At 45.9% G+C, this 22,282-nt stretch overlaps 1 protein-coding gene across 4 annotated transcripts in view; it reads left to right on the forward strand.

The window, feature by feature from the left end:
• Nucleotides 1-22,282, forward strand: part of LOC143935157 (uncharacterized) — a 106,263-nt gene that overhangs the window by 11,850 nt on the left and 72,131 nt on the right. For 2 of the 4 annotated variants that reach the window (XM_077458810.1, XM_077458811.1), the window contains exons 2-9: nt 1,764-2,473; nt 4,708-4,830; nt 6,264-6,386; nt 8,005-8,124; nt 8,568-8,690; nt 9,399-9,872; nt 10,276-10,746; nt 11,260-11,670. In XM_077458810.1, coding sequence (XP_077314936.1) covers nt 1,781-2,473; nt 4,708-4,830; nt 6,264-6,386; nt 8,005-8,124; nt 8,568-8,690; nt 9,399-9,872; nt 10,276-10,746; nt 11,260-11,670 — 2,538 coding nt within the window. In that variant the 5' untranslated portion in view covers nt 1,764-1,780. The remainder of the gene's footprint in view (nt 1-1,763; nt 2,474-4,707; nt 4,831-6,263; nt 6,387-8,004; nt 8,125-8,567; nt 8,691-9,398; nt 9,873-10,275; nt 10,747-11,259; nt 11,671-22,282) is intronic. The other 2 variants (XM_077458812.1, XM_077458813.1) reach the window with 2 other exon arrangements.

Below are 22,282 nucleotides of genomic sequence, written 5' to 3' on the forward strand. Positions count from 1 at the left end.
CTGAAGCCCACACACGATCGAATTGTCCGGTAAAATGGGTTTCATCGGAATAAGTACGCCAGACAATTCGATCGTGTGTACGCGGCATAAAACACCGCTGCGCAAATACCGTGTGACATAAAATATTGCAACAATCGCCATTTTATTCTCTAGAGCAGGGATATGCAATTAGCGGACCTCCAGATGTTGCAGAACTACATGAGGCATAGCAAGACTCTGACAGCCACAAGCATGACACTCAGAGGCAGAGGCATGATGGGACTTGTAGTTCTGCAATACCTGGAGGTCCGCTAATTGCATATCCATGCTCTAGAGTCTCTGCTAAAAAAATTATGTATAATGTTTGGGGGTTCTAAGTAATTGTCTAGCAAAAAATACGGATTTTAACTTGTAAACGCCAAATGCCAAAAATAGGCGTAGTCATGAAAGGGTTAAGCAATCTTTGTTTTTGTTTTTTGTACAATTCCCCTTTAACCACTTCCCGACCAGCGCACGATGATGTACGTCGACAGAATGGCACGGGCAGGCATATTGGCGTACAGGTACGTCCAATATTCAATGCCGCCCTGCCATCGGGAGCGCGCCGCCGGCGGTGCGCTCCCGCGCTGGTCGGGACCCCCGTGAGTCCGGTCGCGGGACCCGCGGACTCGATCGCCGCGGGCATCCCCGCGATCGTCTCCCGGAGCGGCCGAATCGACGAAATGCCGAGTAAACAGCATTTCTCCATTCTGCCTAGCAACTAGTGACGCTGATCTCTGCTCCATGTGATTGGAGCAGAGATCAGTGTTCACTAAATGAAAGCCCAACCCCCCCACAGTTAGTTAGTAACACACCCCTAGGAACACTTAACCCCTACACTGCCACCCACTGGTTAACCCCTTCACTGCCAGTGTCATTTACACAGGAATCACTGCATTTACATAGCAGTGATTACTGTATAAATGACAATGGTCCCAAAAACGTGTCAAAAATGTCCGATGGGTCCCCCACAATGTCGCAGTCACAATAAAAATCGCTGATCGCCGCCATTACTAGTGAAAAAAAAAAATTTATTAATAAAAATGCTATAAAACTATCCCTATTTTGTAAACGCTATAACTTTTGCGCAAACCAATCAATAATCGCTTATTGCGTTTTTTTTTTACCAAAAATATGTAGAAGAATACGTATCGGCGTAAACTGAGGGAAAAATTTTTTTTTTATATATTTTTGGGGGATATTTATTATAACAAAAAGTAAAAAATAATGCGTTTTTTTTCAAAATTGTCACTCTATTTTTGTTTATAGCGCAGAAAATAAAAACCGCAGGGGTGATCAAATACCACCAAAAGAAAGCTCTATTTGTGGGAAAAAAAGGACGTCCATTTTGTTTGGGAGCAACGTCGCACGACCGCGCAATTGTCAGTTAAAGCGATGCAGTGCCGAATCGCAAAAAGTGGTCTGGTCTTTGACCAGCAAAATGGTCCGGTCTGCAAGTGGTTAAGGGGGCGTGGCAAGGGGGTGTGTCATATGTCTGCATACTTTTGCTGATAGGTGTCCCTCATTCCCATCTCAAAAAGTTGGGAGGTATGGTAGAGCAGGCAGGTGGGGAATGAAGTGAAGGTTCCTCAGCTCTTTCCCCGATCGTCCCTCCCGTGAATGTAAACTATGTTAGCTATGTGTGCAAGTCTGTTCTCGCATTCAACTAGAATATGAATCTCTAAGAGAATAATATTTTGATTGAGCCACGCTAGGCCTCCTCTAACTATTCCTTACCTTTGCAGGCCAGCTGACGGTCAGGATGCTGAAGGCCAGCTCTGCGGACAAGGACTATGTGCTGGTGGAACACGGCTTTGAATACACAGCCAAAGACGGCACACTTGTATCCATAAAACCCAATGAGAGGTATATCCTTCTAAAGAAGACCAATGAGCACTGGTGGCAGGTGTGCCAGGACTACAAGTCCAAGCCTTTCTACATCCCAGCGAAATATGTCAAAGTTCTGTCGCCCTTTTCCCAGAATTGCACTGGGATGGCCCGGACTGGTTCCGCGGAAACGATGGACGTTCCCAGTACGGAATATAGCTACAAATACGTGCCAGCCAGAACCGGGGCTAATGTCGATCTCCATCGCTCCAGCATCGCAGTGGGTGCCGGCGCACATTCTCTCTGCGACGTATCTATAACGAGGGAGGATCCGGATGAAAGAAAATTCTTACCGGATAAAAAAGACACGGGACTTACGCTGGGTCCGCTCAGAACGTTCCAGAATTCCAAAAAGATTCTCGACCCTCTAAAACGTATTAGCTACATGTGCCCCCCTGACTTTCAACCCAGTATTAGGCCGTCTCAATCTCTAAATGATCTACAGGTGATTAAGTCTGGACCCCCTGTACCCAGCCCCCGGCGGGTAGATGTCCAAGGTGAAATGGAGCAGCTGTCCATCCAGGAGAGTCATATGGCTGGAGCTCGGGCAGATTCACCTCCCGAAAAGGTAGGTGAACAACTGTATACTTGTGACTTCCTGTTCTTATCTGTGATTAATATCCTGTTCTCTGTACTTACCTGAGATTGGTGACTTGTGCTCTATACTTACCTTAGATTGGTGACCTGTTCTCTGTACTTACCTGAGATCGGTGACTTGTGCTCTATACTTGCCTTAGATCGGTGACCTGTTCTCTGTACTTACCTGAGATTGGTGACTTGTGCTCTATACTTACCTGAGATTGGTGACTTGTGCTCTATACTTACCTTAGATCGGAGACCTGTTCTCTGTACTTACCTTAGATTGGTGACTTGTGCTCTATACTTACCTTAGATCGGAGACCTGTTCTCTGTACTTACCTGAGATTGGTGACTTGTGCTCTATACTTACCTTAGATCGGTGACCTGTTCTCTGTACTTACCTTAGATTGGTGACTTGTGCTCTATACTTACCTTAGATCGGAGACCTGTTCTCTGTACTTACCTTAGATTGGTGACTTGTGCTCTATACTTACCTTAGATCGGAGACCTGTTCTCTGTACTTACCTGAGATTGGTGACTTGTGCTCTATACTTACCTTAGATCGGAGACCTGTTCTCTGTACTTACCTTAGATTGGTGACTTGTGCTCTATACTTACCTTAGATCGGTGACCTGTTCTCTGTACTTACCTTAGATTGGTGACTTGTGCTCTATACTTACCTTAGATCGGAGACCTGTTCTCTGTACTTACCTTAGATTGGTGACTTGTGCTCTATACTTACCTTAGATCGGAGACCTGTTCTCTGTACTTACCTGAGATTGGTGACTTGTGCTCTATACTTACCTTAGATCGGAGACCTGTTCTCTGTACTTACCTTAGATTGGTGACTTGTGCTCTATACTTACCTTAGATCGGTGACCTGTTCTCTGTACTTACCTGAGATCGGTGACCTGTTCTCTGTACTTACCTGAGATCGGTGACCTGTTCTCTGTACTTACCTGGGATTGGTGACCTGTTCTCTATACTTACCTGAGATCAGTGACCTATTCTCTCTACTGATGTGCATTTAGTGAACTGTTATCTGTGCTGTCCTTTGATTGGTGAACTGTTCTCTTTACTGACTTGGAATTGGTGACCTGTTCTCTATACTGGCATGTGATTGACCTATTATCTGTACTGACCCGGGATTGGTGGCCTGTTCTCTGTACTAACCCAGGATTGGTGGCCTGTTCTCTGTAATGACCTGAGATTGGTGGCCTGTTCTCTGTACTTACCTGCGATTGGTGGCCTGTCTCCAGGGCCGGGACAAGGGGTGGGCAGGAGGGACGGCTGCCCTGGGCACTGTGGCGCCATGTTAGGTGGAGGGGCACCACAAGGAGATTGGGGAGAGGATATTTGTTTGGGGGGGGCAGGGGGTAAGAATCGTTCCAGGAGGGGGAATTTGGGGAGGTGGGCTAGGAGTGATGATTTGGGGGGATTTATGTTGGGAAGGGGGATGGGTGAAGATTTGTGCTGGAAAGGATAATATGGGAAGGGGGAAGGGTATTTGTGCTTAGATCAGACATTTGGGGGGGGGGTGTTACGCTAGTAGGGATGTTTGGAGGGGATTTGTGCTGGGGGGGTTGGAGTAAGGGGAGAGAATTTGTGCTTGGAGGGGAAATTTTGAGGGGTAAAGGGGAGAGAGAGGATTCGAGCTGGGGAGGGCAAGGATTTGTGCACTTTTTTTTTTTTTGGTGGGGGATTTTTGCTGACACATAATCATACATCTTGGAGGTGGGGGGGGGGGGTGCTACTTGATATGTTCGCCCTGGGCTCTAGAAGACCTTGACCCAACACTGCCTGTCTCTCTACTGACCTGGTATTGGTGACCTGTCCTCATGCGACCTTGATGCATTTTTAATGTGTTTTGCATTTTTTTGGAGGTGTCTTTTGTCATGCATAAAAAAACAGAAAAAACGCAGCAGAAATGTATCAAAAAACACAAGCATTGCATTTTTGATGCATTTCAGGCCTCAGTGCCAATCTTCAGCATTCCAGCATCACACTTTTTTTTTTTCTGTGCTATATCTGTAATAAGGGAAAATCTGACAGAAATAAAACCCTTACTGGATAAAAGGGTCACTGGACATACGCTGGGTCCACTAAGAACCACATTGCACAATTCCAAAAAGATTCTGGACCCTCTAAAATCTATTTAGTTATATGCGCCCTCCTGAATTTCAACCCAATATAAGGCCATTCCAATCTCTAAATGATCTACAGGTGATCAAGTCTGAACCCCCTGCACCCAATCCCTGGCAGCCAGACCTCCAAGGCAAGATGGACCAGCTGTCCATCCAACAGAGCCTTATGGCAGGGGCTAAAAGAGACTCATCCCCAGAAAAGGTAGGTGAGCTGTATGATATTTGTGGCCTTCTGTACTGACCTATGATTAATATCCTCTTCTCTGTACTTGAGTGCTTGGTGACCTGTTCTGTATTGACCTGGAATTGGTGATTTGTAACCAGTGACCCGTTGTCTGTACTGACATGTTTGCTGACCAGGGCCGTCTTTAAGGCAGGGCAAAAGGGGCAGCTGCACTGTGCCCTGTCATTGTTGTGAGGCCCAAAGCAGCTGCCTCATACTTGCCAACTATCCCAGTTTAAATTCCCTTGTCCCTTGAAGTTTTAATCCTGTGTTGTGTCCCGATATCTCAGTGTGAAATGCTGCCCAGCTCTGCCCTATTGTTGTGTACAGATGACTCGCCTGCAGACCTTGTGTTTATATGTAAATAACTGGAATTCATATGTAAATTACTGTGGCTGGCAGCATTGATATGTAAATAAAGGCAGCATTCATATGTATATCATGCTCCCTTGCAGTGAGGAGATGATGTGCTGTAACCTCTAGCAACTAATCAGTGAGCCGTAATGTGTGCTGTAACCTCTAGCAACCAGTCAGTAATCAGTAATGATATGCTGTAACCTCTAGCAACCAGTCAGTAATCAGTAATGATATGCTTTAACCTCTGGCAACCAATTACAATTTCTGCTTGATCTGATACAGTAAACTGATTTTAAGTCTAGCTTCTATTTATTGTATGTCTCAGAGCAGGCGGAGAGTGAAATTGCATGGGGGGGGCCAAGAAAATTTTTGCCCAGGGTCCCATCAGTATTAAAGACAGCCCTGGTGCTGACCAACGAGCACTACTGTTTGGTGACCTACCTAGGATTGCTGACCTGTTCTCTGTACTGACCTGGGATTGGTGGCCTGTTCCCTGTGCTTTCCTGGGATTGGTGATCTGTCATCTGTACTGATGTGTGAATGGTGACCGATTATCCGTACATACCTGTGATTTCTGATCTGTTATCTGTACTGACCTGTGTTGGCGATCTGTTTTCTGTACCAACCTTTGTGCTGACCATTGAACACTGATGTCAAGTGTGTCAGGACTACAAGTCGAATTCTTTCTATATTCAAACAAAATATGTCAAAGTCCCTTCACCCTTGTCCTACTGGGATGCTCCCGGCTGGTTCAGAGGAGATGATGGACAATCTCAGTGTGGAATATAACTACAAATTTCTGCCAGCCAGAGTTGGTGTTAATGCCAATCTCCAGCATTTCAGCATTGCGCAGGGTGCCGACATATCTGTAATGAGTGAGGATCTGGATGAAGGGAAAACTTTTATATGGACATGGGACATATGCTGTGTCCCACTCGGAATATTCCACAATTCCAAAAATATTTTGGACCCTCTAAAAAAAAAAGATTAGCCATATGTGTTCCCCTGAATTTTAACCCATTATCAGGCCAGCCAAATCTTTAAATCATCTACAGGTGATCACATGTGAACCCCCTGCACCCAATCCCCGGCAGCCAGATGTCCAAGGCAAAATGGAGCAGCCGTCCATTCATGAGAGCCATATGGCTGGTGCTAAGAGAGACTTCTCTCCAGAAAAGGTAGGAGAACAATTGTATGATACTTGTGACCTCCTGTGCTTACGTATTATTAACACTCTGTTCTTTGTACTTACCTATGGTTTGTGACCTGTTATCTTTACTGACCTGGGATTGGTGACCTATTCTTTGTGCTTACCTGGGATTGGTGATCTCTTCTTTGTACTGACCTGGGATTGGTGATCTCTTCTTTGTACTGACCTGGGATTGGTGATCTCTTCTTTGTACTGACCTGGGATTGGTGATCTCTTCTTTGTGCTTACCTGGGATTGGTGATCTCTTCTTTGTGCTTACCTGGGATTGGTGATCTCTTCTTTGTGCTTACCTGGGATTGGTGATCTCTTCTTTGTGCTTACCTGGGATTGGTGATCTCTTCTTTGTACTTACCTGGGATTGATGGCCTGTTATCTGTACTGACCAATGAGCACTAGTGTCAGGTGTGCCAGGACTACTAGTCAAATTCTTTCTATATTCCAGCAAAATATGTCAAAGTCCTGTCACCCTTTTCCCAGAATTGCACTGGAATGCTTTGGGCGCGTTCATAGGAGATGATGGACATTCCCAATACGGGAATACGGTTTATGGATAAGATTTCTGTTGTTTGTTCTTACCTGGGATTGGTTACCTGTTATCTTTCCTTCCCTGTGTTTGGTGACCTGTTATCTATACTCTCCTGTGTTTGGTGACCTTTTCTCTGTGTTTACCTGGGATTGGTGATCTCTTCTCTGTACTAACCTGGGATTGGTGATCTCTTTTCTGTACTGTCCTGGGATTGGTGATCTCTTCTCTGTACTGACCTGGGATTGGTGATCTCTTCTCTGTACTGACCTGGGATTGGTGATCTCTTCTCTGTACTGACCTGGGATTGGTGATCTCTTCTCTGTACTGACCTGGGATTGGTGATCTCTTCTCTGTACTGACCTGGGATTGGTGATCTCTTCTCTGTACTGTCCTGGGATTGGTGATCTCTTCTCTGTACTGACCTGGGATTGGTGATCTCTTCTCTGTACTGACCTGGGATTGGTGATCTCTTCTCTGTACTGACCTGGGATTGGTGATCTCTTCTCTGTACTGACCTGGGATTGGTGATCTCTTCTCTGTACTGTCCTGGGATTGGTGATCTCTTCTCTGTACTGACCTGAGATTGGTGAGCTGGTCTCTGAACCAACTTGTGTACTGACCAATTAGCTGTAGTGTCAGGTGTGCCAGGACTACTAGTCAAATTCTTCCTATATTCCAGCAAAATATGTCAGTCCTGTTGCCCTTTCCCCAGAATTACACTGGGATTATTTGGGCTGGGCCATAGGAGACAATGGACACTCCAGATTCAGAGTATAACTACAAACTTCTGCCAGCCAGAGCTGGTATTAATGCTAATCTCCAGTGTTTTAGCATTACACTGGGTCCTGCCACACATTCTCTTTATGATATATCTGTAATAAGGGAGGAATTGGCTGAATTAAAACCCTTACCGGATAAAAGGAACACTGGACATATGCTTGGTTCACTCAGGACTTTACGTAATCCCAAAACATTCTAGGCCCTCTAAAATGTATGAGTTGTGTTTCCCCATTCATTTCAACCCAGTATCAGGCCATCACAATCTCTAAATGATCTACAGGTGGTCAAGTCTGAACCCCCTGTACCCAATCCTCAGCAGCAAGACATTCAAGGCAAACTAGGACAGCTGTTCATCCAAGAGAGCCATAAGGCTGGAGCTAAGGGAGAATCTGCAAACAAGGTAGGTGAACATCCTGCATGATACTTGTGACCTCCTGTACATACCTGGGATAGATGACCTGTTCTCTGTAAGTACCAGCTAAGTACCTGAGATTGGTGACCCCTTATCTTTGTTGATCTGTACTGAACCGGGATTGATGATCTGTTCTTTTTTATTGATCTGTGTGTTGACCAGTTAGCGCTAGTGGCAGGTGTGCTGTGACTACAAGTGTAAGTCCTTTCTACATTCCAGCAAAGTATGTCAGAGTCTTGTCACCCTTTTCCCTGAATTACACTCGGATGCTTTGGGCTGGTTCAGAGGAGATGAGAGCCTTGGTGGACATTTGCTGGGTTGACTCCGAACACAATTCCAAAACGATTACGGACCTTCTAAAACATATTAGCTACATGTGTCCTTCCTGAATTTCAACCCAGTATCCGGCCTTTACACTCTCTGATCTACAGGTGATGAAGTCTGAGTCGCACGTACCCAATCCCTACCAGCCAGATATCCAAAGTAAGATGGAGCCACCATCCATCAAAGAAAGCCATTTGGCTGGAGCTAAGGGAGATTTACCTTTAGAAAAGGTAGGTGAACGACTATATGATACGTGTGACCTCCTGTTTCTACCTGGGATTGGTGACCTGTTTTTTTGTGCTTACCTTGGTTTGGTGACCCCTTTCTCTCTACTTTCCCTGGGATCGGTTGACTTGTGCTCTGGACTGACATGGGATTGGTGATTGTGCTCTGGACTGACATGGGATTGGTGATTGTGCTCTGGACTGACATGGGATTGGTGATTGTGCTCTGGACTGACATGGGATTGGTGACTTGTGCTCTGGACTGACATGGGATTGGTGACTTGTGCTCTGGACTGACATGGGATTGGTGACTGGTGCCCTGGACTGACATGGGATTGGTGATTGTGCTCTGGACTGACATGGGATTGGTGACTTGTGCTCTGGACTGACATGGGATTGGTGACTTGTGCTCTGGACTGACATGGGATTGGTGACTTGTGCTCTGGACTGACATGGGATTGGTGACTTGTGCTCTGGACTGACATGGGATTGGTGACTTGTGCTCTGGACTGACATGGGATTGGTGACTTGTGCTGTTTGGTGACCTGTTCTCTTTACACGCTTGGGATTGCTGACCTATTCTCTCTCTACTGATGTGGGATTGGAGACGTTCTCTGTATGGACCACTGAGCAATAGTAACAGTGTGCTAGGATTGCAAGTCCAAACCTTCCTACATTCAAGCAAAATATCAAAGTTTGTCACCCTTTTCCCAGAATTACAGTGGGGTGTCCCAAGCCAGTTTAGAGAAGACAAAGGATGTTCCCAGTACGGAATATAGCTGCAATATTCAGCCAGCCAAAGCCGGCGCAAATGCCAATCCTCAACGTTTTAGCATCATACTGTGTGCTGAAACACATTCTCTTTCTGATGTGTCTGTGTTAAAGGGGGATCCAGCTGAACGAAAACCCTTACTGGATAAAGGAGACATTGGACATACACTGGGTCCACTCAGAACATTCCACAATTCCAAAAAGATTCTGGACCCTCTAAAACGTATTAGCTATATGCTTCCCCCTGAATTTCAACCCAGTATCAAGCCTTCCCAGTCTCTAAATGATCTACGAGAGATCAATTTCGAGCCCCTTGTACGCAGTCCCTGCCAGACGGATGTCCGAAGTAAGATGGAGCCGCCATCCATCCAAGTGACCCATGTGGCTGAAGCTAAGGGAGATTCACCTCCAAAAAAGGTAGGTGAAAAATTGTATGATACTTGTGATCTCCTATACCTGACCTGTTCTCTGTGCTTACCTGTGATTGGTGACTTGTGCTCTGTACTGACCTGTGATTAATATCCTGTTCTGTGTACTTACCTGTGATTGGTGATTTGGGCTCTGTATTGAACCGGAATTAGTGACCTGTTATTTGTACACATACCTGTCATTGGTGACTTGTTTTCTGTACTGACCTGTGATTGGTGACCTGTTTTCTGTACTGACCTGTGATTGGGGACCTGTTTTTTCTGTAGCGACCTGTTCTCTGTACAGACCCATGTACTGGTCAGTGAGCACTAATAACAAGTGTGCTAGGACTGCAAGTCCAAAGCTCCCTACATTTCAGCAAAATATCAAAGTTCTGTCACCCTTTTCCCAGGATTACAGTGGGATGTCCCAAGCCAGTTCAGAGAAGACAGAGGATGTTCCCAGTACGGAATATAGCTACAATATTTTGTCTGCCAAAGCCAGTGCTAATGCCGATCTCCAGCATTTTAACATCTCACCAAGTGCTGACACACATTCTCATTCTCATATATCTGTAGTAAAAGAGGATCCAGCGAAACAAAATCCCTTACTGGATAAAGGAGACATTGGACATACGCCTGGTCCACTCAGAACATTCCATAATTCCAAAAAGATTCTGGATCCTCTGAAACGCATTAGCTACATGTGTCTCCCTGAATTTCAACACAGTATCATGCATTCCCAGTCTCTGAATGATCTGCGGGAGATCAAGTCTGACCCCCTTGTACCCAATCCCAACCAGCTGGACATAGTGAAGATGGAGCCGCCATCCTTTCAAAAGAGCCATGTGGCTGGAGCTAAGGGAGATTCGCCTCCAGAAAAGGTAGGTGAACAATTGTATGATATTTGTGTTCTCCTTTACCTACCTGGGATTGGTGATGTGTTCTCTGTGCTTACCTGGGATTGGTGACATGTTCTCTCTACTGGCCTGCGATTAATATCCTGTTTGGTGTACTTATCTGTGATTGGTGATTTGGGCTCTCTACTGACTCGGGATTGGTGACCTGTTATCTGTACATACCTGTCATTGGTGACCTGTTATCTGTACATACCTGTCATTGGTGACCTGTTTTCTGTACCTACATGGGATTGGTGACGTTCTCTGTGCTGGTGCTTTTGTGCTCTGTGGTGACCTGTTATCTCTACTCACCTGTAATTATTACCCTGTTATTTATACTGACCTGGGATTGGTGATCTGTTATCTGTACTGACCTGGGACTGGAGACCTGTTCATGGTACAACCATGTACTGACCATTGAGCACTAGTAACAGGTGTGCCAAGTCCAAACTTTCCTACATTCCCGCAAAATATCAAAATTTGGTCACTTTTTCCCAGAATTACAGTGGGATGTCCCAAGCCAGTTCAGAGAAGATGATGGACGTTCCCAGTACGGAATACAAATACAATACTCTACCAACCAAGACTAATGCCAATGTCCAGCGTTTCGGCATCGCACAGGTTGCTGACACACATTCTCTTTCTGAAATATCTGTAATAAGGGAGGATCTGGCTAAACAAAAACCCTTACTGGACAAAAGAGACCCTCTAAAACGTATTAGCTGTGTGTTTCCCCCTGAATTCCAACCCAGTGTCAAGCTTTCCAAGTCTTTAAATGATCTACAGGAGATCAAGCCTGAGCGCCCTGTACCCAATCCCTGCTGGCATAATGTCCAAAGCGAGAAAGTGCCACCATCCAACCAAGAGGGCCATGTGGCTGGAGCCAAGGAAAGCTCCTCTATAGAAAAGGTAAGTGAACAACTGTATGATATTGGGATTGTTGACTTGTGCTCTATACTTACATGGGATTGTTGACTTGTGCTCTGTACTTACCTGGGATTGTTGACTTCTGCTCTTTACTTATCTAGGAATGGTGATCTGTTGACTGTACTGACCGGTGATTCTTGTTCTGTTATTTGTACATACATGTGATTGGTGACCTGTTATGTGTACTGTTTTGGAATTGGTAACCTGTTATCTACACTTGCCTGTGATTGGTGACTAATGTTCTGTACTGACCTGGGATTGGTGATTAGACATGGGCACTGGCGCGTATTTTTTTGTTTCCGTTTCATTCTTTCTTTTTTTCGGGTCATTAGTTATGGTCGAAATTCGTTATTACGAATAACTCAGAAAATCAAAAATCCAAAAAGAAGACGGATATTCGAAAGAACGAAAATTCTAAAATCAAAAATAACTGACTAATTAACTAGTAACGTAACGAATACTAATTTATCCAAAGATACGAATTGAATGGTACAAATTAATAAGGAATAATAATAATAATTTATAGAACATTTTTATTATTATTTATTATTGTTCATTACGTTTCATTCGTTTAGATGCGCCATTCGTTATTTTGGATAATTCTTAACTTCGGATAAATTCGTATTAGTTACGTTCACTAATTTTGAAAGGAAATTCCAATACCTATAATTTAATATTTATTATTAGTTATTATTTTGGATTTTGTTTCTTTTGAATTTTTGGATTTTCATTCTTATTTTTGGATTTTTGAGTTTCCGAATTTTTGAATTTCCATTTAAGATTTGCACATTTCTATTGGTGATCTGTTCTCTGTACTGACCTGGGATCGGTGGCCTGTTCTCTATACTGACCGGGGAATGGTGATCCATTCTCTGTACTGACCTGGGATCGGTGGCCTGTTCTCTATACTGACCAGGGAATGGTGATCCATTCTCTGTACTGACCTGGTATTGGTGGCCTGTTCTCTATACTGACCAGGGAATGGTGATCCATTCTCTGTACTGACCTGGTATTGGTGGCCTGTTCTCTATACTGACCAGGGAATGGTGATCCATTCTCTGTACTGACCTGGGATCGGTGGCCTGTTCTCTATACTGACCAGGGATTGGTGATCCATTCTCTGTACTGACCTGGGATCGGTGGCCTGTTCTCTATACTGACCAGGGAATGGTGATCCATTCTCTGTACTGACCTGGGATCGTGGCCTGTTCTCTATACTGACCAGGGAATGGTGATCCATTCTCTGTACTGACCTGGGATCAGTGGCCTGTTCTCTATACTGACCAGGGATTGGTGATCCATTCTCTGTACTGACCTGGGATCGGTGGCTTGTTCTCTATACTGACCAGGGAATGGTGATCCATTCTCTGTACTGACCTGGGATCAGTGGCCTGTTCTCTATACTGACCAGGGATTGGTGATCCATTCTCTGTACTGACCTGGGATCGGTGGCCTGTTCTCTATACTGACCAGGGAATGGTGATCCATTCTCTGTACTGACCTGGGATCGTGGCCTGTTCTCTATACTGACCAGGGAATGGTGATCCATTCTCTGTACTGACCTGGGATCAGTGGCCTGTTCTCTATACTGACCAGGGATTGGTGATCCATTCTCTGTACTGACCTGGGATCGGTGGCTTGTTCTCTATACTGACCAGGGAATGGTGATCCATTCTCTGTACTGACCTGGGATCAGTGGCCTGTTCTCTATACTGACCAGGGATTGGTGATCCATTCTCTGTACTGACCTGGGATCGGTGGCCTGTTCTCTATATCGACCAGGGATTGGTGACCAACAATGACTCAAAGCCATAGGAATTGATCCAGATAACCTTTATATTCATCATTATAAAAGAGGTTATTAGGAGCACAAATCCCTCTTCATCAGTGCTAAAAATTCTGAACGATTTAAATTGACTGCTAGAAACCGACGTCTAAAAACGCCCATTTAGCCACGTTTACATGCCGTGTTTAGCCGCATTTAGCTGCGTTTGCGTCTAAAAGCGTTTTTAAAAAAAACTTTTTTTTTTTTTGTTAAAATGAAAAACGTCTGTAAATGAAATGCTGCTAAACGAGAGTTACCACGTTTAGAAGCATTTACAGGCGTGTCAAAATGCCTCCAAACATCCGTCTTGAGCGCATTTTTTTGCTTTACAAAAAATGCTTCTAAACTCAACTGCCTAGAAACGACTATAAACGGCCATAAACGACCCTGTGTACATGTAATGATAAGATAACATAGAGGAGATTTCAGGGGCAGCTGCAAAAATGCCCAACTGCTCCTAAGGCCCGGTTCACACTTGAGCGATGCCAGACATCGCATATAATTTGCAGCGCACTGCTGTTCACATTACATACAATGTCTGTGCAGATAGTATGGCTGATATTGCACCACAATCGGTCCAAACACGCTCAGGACCCTTTTTTCTGTTCGGACCAGAATCGGATCACATGTGTGTTCACACACATGCAATCCAATTCATGTCCGATCTGTCAGTTTGCAGTGCGACATGTGAGCTGAAATGGGGGTGTCGTTAACATATAATGACACTCCCCAGCAGTTTGCATATGGCAATGTGAACTGCCGCGTGTGTCCGGTGCGATGCGGGAACCCTCAGTTGATTCGCAGGGTTCTCGCATCGCACAAGCGTGAACCGGGCCTAAGCGTCTGTTTAGCAGCAGCCGTGTACATGAGGCCAAAGAACTGGAAGGAGAGAGCCTGATGAGCTGGTCGGTACACTGGGAAGACTCGATTCTGGCAGGACAGCATTGCCTAGGAGATGCCTTGATGCTCTCCTGCCACTCTGCTACCCAGCCAAGTTCTTCCTTCGTTATCATCTGCAGTATGCAACCCCCAGGAGCCATGCAGTCTGCAACCCCCAGGGCCTGCAGAGATCCTCTGTGTTCCAATCTCAGGCTCTCTCCTTCCAGTAACCCTGCTTTTCAGAGGGAATTTGACAGGCAGTGAGGAAGTGCTATATCGCCTCCTCACTGCCTGATTTAACCCTGCAACATGCTGTTGCGACATGGCCCCATTGAACTTAATAGGTAAGTTTGACAAGTGAAGTCGCTTGTCAGACTCTGCACCCCAAATTAAAAATGCTGCAGCCGCAAAGCATCACGGCCACAGCATGTGAACAGCCCCATACAGCTGCTATTTTACAGTTCGGGTAGCTGGCCTGGGGGTGGTTAAAACTATGTCTCAGCCACCTGTTTTTACCATACCCCCGACCAACCATCTGAAAGAGACCTATTTCATACCCATTATTCCTAGTGCAAGGTGTTTGTAATTACGGACCTTCTCATGTCAAAAATTAATATTGAGCATGATTAAGTTCGGCCCTCTACAACAGTCCCAATTTCTCATGTGGCCCTTTGGGAAAATAATTGCCTTACCACTGGTGTAGGAGGACCTGGCAGATCTAGCTTAGGCCTAGAATTTCTTCAGTAACAATCCGTGTGCTGGGATGCTGTTAGGAAGTCACTGACGCTGGTGTTTAGTCACGTGGATGTCGGCACTCTCAGCCGACCATTCATACAGAGAGTGCTCTTCCTTCCTCAAGGTCACCATGGTTTTGTTTTCCTTCTGAGGAATGACAGAAGTTCCTGCCATTCTTCGGGATAGACACGCTCATGGGAATTGCTCCAGCTGCATGAATAGGTCACCTCCAGTTGTATATATATTTTTTTAAATGGCCTTGGTGTTATGTGATGTCAGTATCTTGCACATCCGCTACTATTATTTTACTCACCCGACAGAATACATGAATGGTGGGGAAAATCAACATGGAGTCACACTCAGAGCAGGACTTAGGGTGGTGGGGGCCCCTGGGCTTGAGTCACTTTCGGGCCCTATCTTCTATATATTACCGTATTTATCGGCGTATAACACACACCAGTTTATAACACGCACCCCAAGTTTAGGAGAGAATTGGAAGAAAAAAAACTTGTTGGGAAGTTTAAGGAAAAAGCTTACATTTAAATGCCCATCAATGCAGCCTTATAAGTGTCCATCTGCAGCCTTGCCCATCCATCTGCAGCCTTGTCCAGTGTCATTTGCAACTTTGTCATTTGCAGCCTTGTCATTGCAGTCTTGAAGTTTAACCACTTGCTTACTGGGCACTTAAACCCCCCTCAGTCCCAGACCAATTTTCAGCGCTGATGCACTTTGAATGACAATTGCGCGGGCATACAACACTGTACCCAAATTAAATTTTTATAATTTTTTTCCCACAAATAGAGCTTTCTTTTGGTGGTATTTAATTACAGCTGGGAGTTTTATTTTTTGCTAAACAAACAAAAAAAGATGCAAAAAATAAAAAATCATGTTTAATAGTTTGTTATAAAATTTTGCAAACAGGTAATTTTTCTCCTTCATTGAAGTGCGCTGATGAGGCGGCACTGATGGGCTGCACTGGTGGGCACTGATAGGCTGCACTGGTGGGCACTGATAGGCATAGTTAAGGCGGCACTGATGGGCACAGATAAGATGGCACGGATGGGTGGCACAGATGAGTGGCACGGATGGGTGGCACTAAGGGGCACTGATAGGTACCACTGATAGATGGGACTGATGGGCACTGATAGGTGGCTCTGATAGGTGGCACTACTGGGCACTGATGGGCGGCACTGCTGGGCACTGATGGGCACTGGTAGATGACACTGATGGGCACAGATATGTGGCACTGGGGTGCAGCACCTTAGTTGAGGCAGATTGTGGGCACTGCTGGGTGGCACTGCTGGGTGGCACTGTGGGCACTGCTGGGTGGCACTGACCGGGGGGGACACATTTTTTATTGAGGTGGCAAAGCAGGGGGCAGGTGGGCACTGGCAGGGGGCAGGTGGGCACTGGCAGGGCTGGCCGTGATCGGGACTGATGTCCCGATCACGTCCGCCGGTGATCGGCTCTTTTTTTTCTCCTCGCGCTGTCAGCGCGAGGAGGAATAATAGCCGATTACCGGCTCCGTTGTATCACATGATCAGCTGTCATTGGCTGACAGCTGATCACGTGATAAGGGGTCGGGATCGACCCCTTGCTCGGATCAGTGATCAGGCGAGTCTCATAGCTCGTGCACGGGGCGACGTCAATAGACGTAGTCCCGGAAAAGGAGATCCGCGCTGTAGCCGTCATTCTGCTATAGCGCGGGTCCCAAGTGGTTAAAAATGGAGCAGCCAAGATACAGAGTCCTGTATATCTCGGCAGCTCTCGGGTACCTCTCGGCGGCTCTCGGGTCCTCTCGCAGTCCTGAGCGGAGCCGAGAGTAGCCGAGTGTACTCAGCTCGGCTCACAGTCGGCTCACAGTCACGCCCAGACGCTGTGTTATGTCCATCATAGGGCGGGACAGGGCATGACTGTGAGTGGAGACCAGCCAAGTATACTCGGCTATGTATCTCGATGGGGCCCCATATTGGGCAGGGCCCATGGGCTTGAGCCCAGTCAAGCCCAATGGTAAGTCCAACCCTGGTCACACTTGACCCTGAGAGGCTTCGGTATCTAGTTTGAGGCAGAAGGTCACCTGGCTGATAGAGGCTGGATCCTGAGATGCTTCTCTGTGTTGATTTACTAAAACTGGAGATTTCAAAATCTTGTGCAGCTCTGCATAGGAACCAATCAGCTTCCAACTTAATTGGAAAAGCTCAAATTAGACCCTGATGGCTACCATGCACAAGGCTTTGTACTCTCCAGTTTTAGTAAATCAACCCCATTGTGTTAATTTTCCAAATGGCAAGTGTTCTGTGTGTATATATAAAAATACCACAGGAAGCAATCTATATTCAACAGCACAATACAATGTGGACCTTGTGGTTGGGGTTGTATGATTCGCCGCATTGTGACGTCAAGATTCTCTGCATTGTATAATCACGTAGAACAGATTAATGTAATGTGTTGCTAATGTCCACTCATTGTATGCAACTATGGGAATCCCTCTGTATTTCCATCAATTGTCAGCAGGTGGAGCTAATTGACTGCCTCTTCTGCCAGTATTACTTTACCTCTCGAGGTCTGGACGAGGGCCACTGACAGTCGGACGCGTCTAACATCATTGTGAATCATACAGTACATAGTATCTGTTGTTGTTATCAGATATTATACATAGCTGTGGATAATTGGGATAGTTGGCATTACACACAATATGTATTTGGACATAATGGAAATTTTTTATTTTTACAACAGTGTAATAACCCATGACAACCAATTAACTTACATTTTGTAGGCGGATAAGGAGAAATACAAAATATCTTTACTACAACAGATTAGATACTTCAGCAGATAGATGACTGGATAGAGAGTGCCATACCAGATAGATGATGCCAGCCTGGAGTTTGGATAGAGGGCTCAAGACCAGCTAGATCATTTCAGACATGAGACTGGAGAGAGGGTGCCAGACCAGTTGGGTGATCCCAGACTGGATAGTATGTGACAGACCAGGTGTACAATCCCAGACTGGAGACTGGATAGAGTGTACCCGGCCAGATAGATCTAAAATTGGATAGAGGGTGGCAGACCAGGTGGATAATCCCAGATTACAGATTGGATACAGGGTTTCAGACCTCAAAAATTATCCTATGCCTCAGGCTAGATTGAGGGTGCCAGGCCAGATAAATAATGCCAGACTGGTGACTTGATAGGATGTGCCAGACCAGTAGGGATGGGCTCAGGTGTGTTCAGATCCTATTCCCAACCCACCTGAGCAATCCCGCTAGGAAGCCGTCACTGTACACCGCCAATCGTAGGCAGTGAGGCACTTCCTAGCCCACAGGAGCAGTGAGGCTGCTTATGATTGGCAGTGTGCAGTGTCGGCTTCCTGGCGGGATTGCTCAGGTGGGTTGGGACTAGGATTCGAACACTCCTGAGCCTATCGATACAGACCAGATAGATAGTTCCATACTGGAGCCTGGATAATGGGTGCCAGGCCAAATGTATGATGCGACACTGGAAAATGGATAGATGATTCAAGACCAGATAGATCATCCCAGACCAGAGACCTGCATAGAGAGTGTCAGACCAGATAGATCATCCTAGACTGGATAATGGATGACAGACCAGGTAGATAATTCCAGACTGGATTAAGCGTGCCAGGCCAGAAAGATTCCAGACTGGTTAGAGAGTGCCAGACCCCATAGACAATCCCAAACCGTAGACTGGATACAGGGTTTAGGACCAGATAGATGATGTTAGACCTCCAGCTAGATAGAGGATGCTATGCCAGATATAATATTCTGTATAGATGGGTCCAGTGCAGTACAGTGATCTCAGTCTGGAGACTGGATAGAGGGTACCAGACCAGATATACAGTGGGGGAAAATAATTATTTGATCCCCTGCAGATTTTGTAAGTTTGCCCACTTACAAAGAAATTAAGGGTCTACAATTTTTATCATGGGTGTATTTTAAATAATAGAGACAGAAAAGCAACCAAAAATCCAGAAAAAAAACACATAATGCAAATGTTATAAATTGAGTTGCAGTTCAGTGAGAGAAATAATTTGATCCCCTACCGACCAACAATAATTCTGGCTCCCACAGACTGGCTACAGTTATTAGAAAATAACCATCAATCACCCGTGTTGTGGCGCTCCATACAAGAATTGGACCTCATGGGGTGAGGATGATCATGAGAAAAGAGAGTGATCATGCCAGAACTACATGGGAGAAGCTTGTAGATGATCTCAAAGCAGTTGGGACCACAGTCGCCAAACAAGCCATTGGTAACACAATACGCCGCCATGGATTGAAATCCTGCAGCACCCGCAATGTCCCCCTCCTCAAGAAGGCACACATACAGGCCCATCTGAAGTCTGCCAATGAACATCTAAATGATTTAGAGAAGGATTGGGAGAAAGCGCTGTGGTCAGATGAGACCAAAATTGAACTCTTTGGCATTAACTCAGTTTGCAGTGTTTGGAGGAAGAAAAATTCCGACTATGACCCTAAGAAGACCATCCCTACAGTCCGGCACAGAGGTGGAAACGTGATGCATCAGGGCTGTTTCTCTGCCAAAGGTACAGGCCAACTTTGCCACATTGAGGGGCCTATGGACAGGGCCATGTATTGTAAAATCTTGGATAAGAACCTTTTTCCCTCAGCCAGAACATGGAAGATGGGTGATGGATGGGTCTTTCAGCATGACAATGACCCAAAACATATCACCAAGGCAACAAAGTAGTGGCTCAAGAAGAAACACATTAAAGCGGGAGTCCGCCGGGACTCCGCGTTTTATTTTTTATTTTTTTAAAAGCCAGCAGCTACAAATACTGCAGCTGCTGACTTTTAAAATAGTGACACTTACCTGTCCAGCGCGCCCGCGATGTCGGCACCCGAAGCCGATCTGTAGATCGTTTCTCGGGTGCTGCCGCCGCCATCTTGGGTATGGGAATCAGGAAATGGAGCCTTTCGGCTTCATTTCCCGGTTCCCTACTGCGCATGCGCGAGCCGCGCTGCGCAATAAGGACGGTCCCCGCTGCCTCTGGGATCTGTGTGTTTTCCCAGCAGGCAGCGGGGCACTTGCGGAAAGGGGCGGGCACTTGCGGAAAGGGGCGTAATCTACGCCCCTTTCCGCAGAGAGCTATCCCGGAAGTGGGTTCAGTTACCTGGATTATCCAGGTAACTGCACCCCCCCTCCCCCCTGAAAGGTGCCAATTGTGGCGCCGGAGGGGGGGAGGATTCCGATGAGCGGAAGGTCCATTTTAGGGTGGACCTCCGCTTTAAGGTCATAGAGTGGCCTAGCCTATAGAAAATGTATGGAGGGAGCTGAAACTTTGAGTTGCCAAGAGACGGACAAGAAAGGTTTTAGATTTTTACCCAATGAACTGCAATTCAATCTATAACATTTGTATTGTGTGTTTTTTCTGGATTTGTGGTTGATATTCTGTCTCTATCATTTAAAATACACCTATGATAAAAATTATAGACCCTTTACTACTTTGTAAGTAGGCAAACTTACAAAATCTTCAGGGGAGCAAATTATTATTTTCCCTACTGTATAAACCCAGACTTTAGATTTGATAGAAGGTGCCAAACCAGACAGATAACCAGAGACTGGATAGAGGGTCCCAGACCAGATAGATGTTCCCTAACTGTAGATAATATATATTGTGCCAGACCAGGTAGAACAGTGTTATAATAATTTTCACATCCGAGGGAACCCCTGCTAAAAATAACTATACCTAAATCTCATAGCAGTGTAACATAATCAATAAGTTGCATGAAGGTTTAAAATAATAAAAGTTGGAGCTTACTTAGCATATTTAACACCGAGGGCAAAAAAAATTGTTCAGCACCGCCAGGGCTGGGACAAGGGGTGGGCAGGAGGGGAGGCTGCCCTGGGCACTGTGGTTTCATGTGAGGTTCAGGGGCACCACAAGGAGATTGGGGAGGGGGATTTGTGTTGGGAGGGGGAATTGGGGGGGGGGGGGGGCAACAGGAGGTAAAAATCATTCTAGGAGGGGGAAGTCTGGAGAGGTGTGCTAGGAGTGGTGATTGGGGGGGGGATTTGTGTTGAGAGGGGAGGTGGGGGAAGAGGATGGGTGATTTGTGCTAGGATGGGGGATTTGGGAGTTTTTTTGCTAGAAAAGGTAATATGGGAGGGGGGTTTGTGCTAGGAGGGGACTTTTTTGGGGGAGAGGGATTTGTGATATTAGGGATGATTGGGGGGCATTCATGCTAAGAGGGGAAATTTGGAGAAGGGCCATTTGTGCTGGGAGTGTGGGGAAGGGGCGGGGGGAGGGGCGGGGGTTAGTGCTCAGAGCGGAAATTTGAGGGGTAGATGGTTTATTCTAGGAAGGGGGAATTTTTGTGGGGGGAAGGGGAATTGTGCTGGGAGCATGTGTGGATTTAGAGGATTTGAGCTAAACATGCAGATTATCGCTCGTTTTTCGGGGGTGGGGGGGATTTTTGCTGTCACATAATGCTCATACATCATGGGGGGGGGGGGGAGCGCAGTTTGGCATGTTCGCCCTGGGCTCTAGATGACCATGTCCCGGCACTGAGCACCGCTCTACACAGCAAAATTATTTTCACTAATATTCTTGAAATCAAATAAATAGAATAACAGAAAAGAAACAAGACTGTAAAAATAATGGTGTCCCTTAACGTTAGTGGTCAGAATAGACCCCTCACATTGGTTATTTGCAGAGGTTTACCTCCTGGAGTTGGTGGCCTGTGTAGGTGAGAGATAATTTTGCAATTGCTCAAGTTACCCCTAGTAACCTCAGGTGGAACACTAGGGTTCTACAGAACCCCGGGTGAAGAGATGGATGATGCCTGACCTCAGACTGGACAGATGGCACCAGACCAGATAAATTATCAGACACTGGAAGCTGGATAGGGGGTGCCAAACCAGATAGAAGATCCCAAGATTGAATAGAGGGCATCGGACCAGATAAAAGATCCCAGGCTTCAGACTGGGTAGAGAGTGATGATCTAATCACAAACTAGAATTCCAAGTTAAAACGGTATTGTGAAGTAAAATAGTGTGCACTGGAGTGTCAACAGCTTCAGGGCCGTCTTTAAGGCAGGGCAAAAGGGGCAGCTGCCCTGGGCCCTGTCATTGTTGTGGGGCCCAAACCAGCTCCCTCATACTTGCCAACTATCC

This window comes from Lithobates pipiens, unplaced genomic scaffold (genome assembly GCF_037356315.1).
Source record: "Lithobates pipiens isolate NorthernLeopardFrog02 unplaced genomic scaffold, aLitPip1_a1.2 Scaffold_28, whole genome shotgun sequence".
Taxonomy (NCBI): Eukaryota; Metazoa; Chordata; class Amphibia; order Anura; family Ranidae; genus Lithobates; species Lithobates pipiens.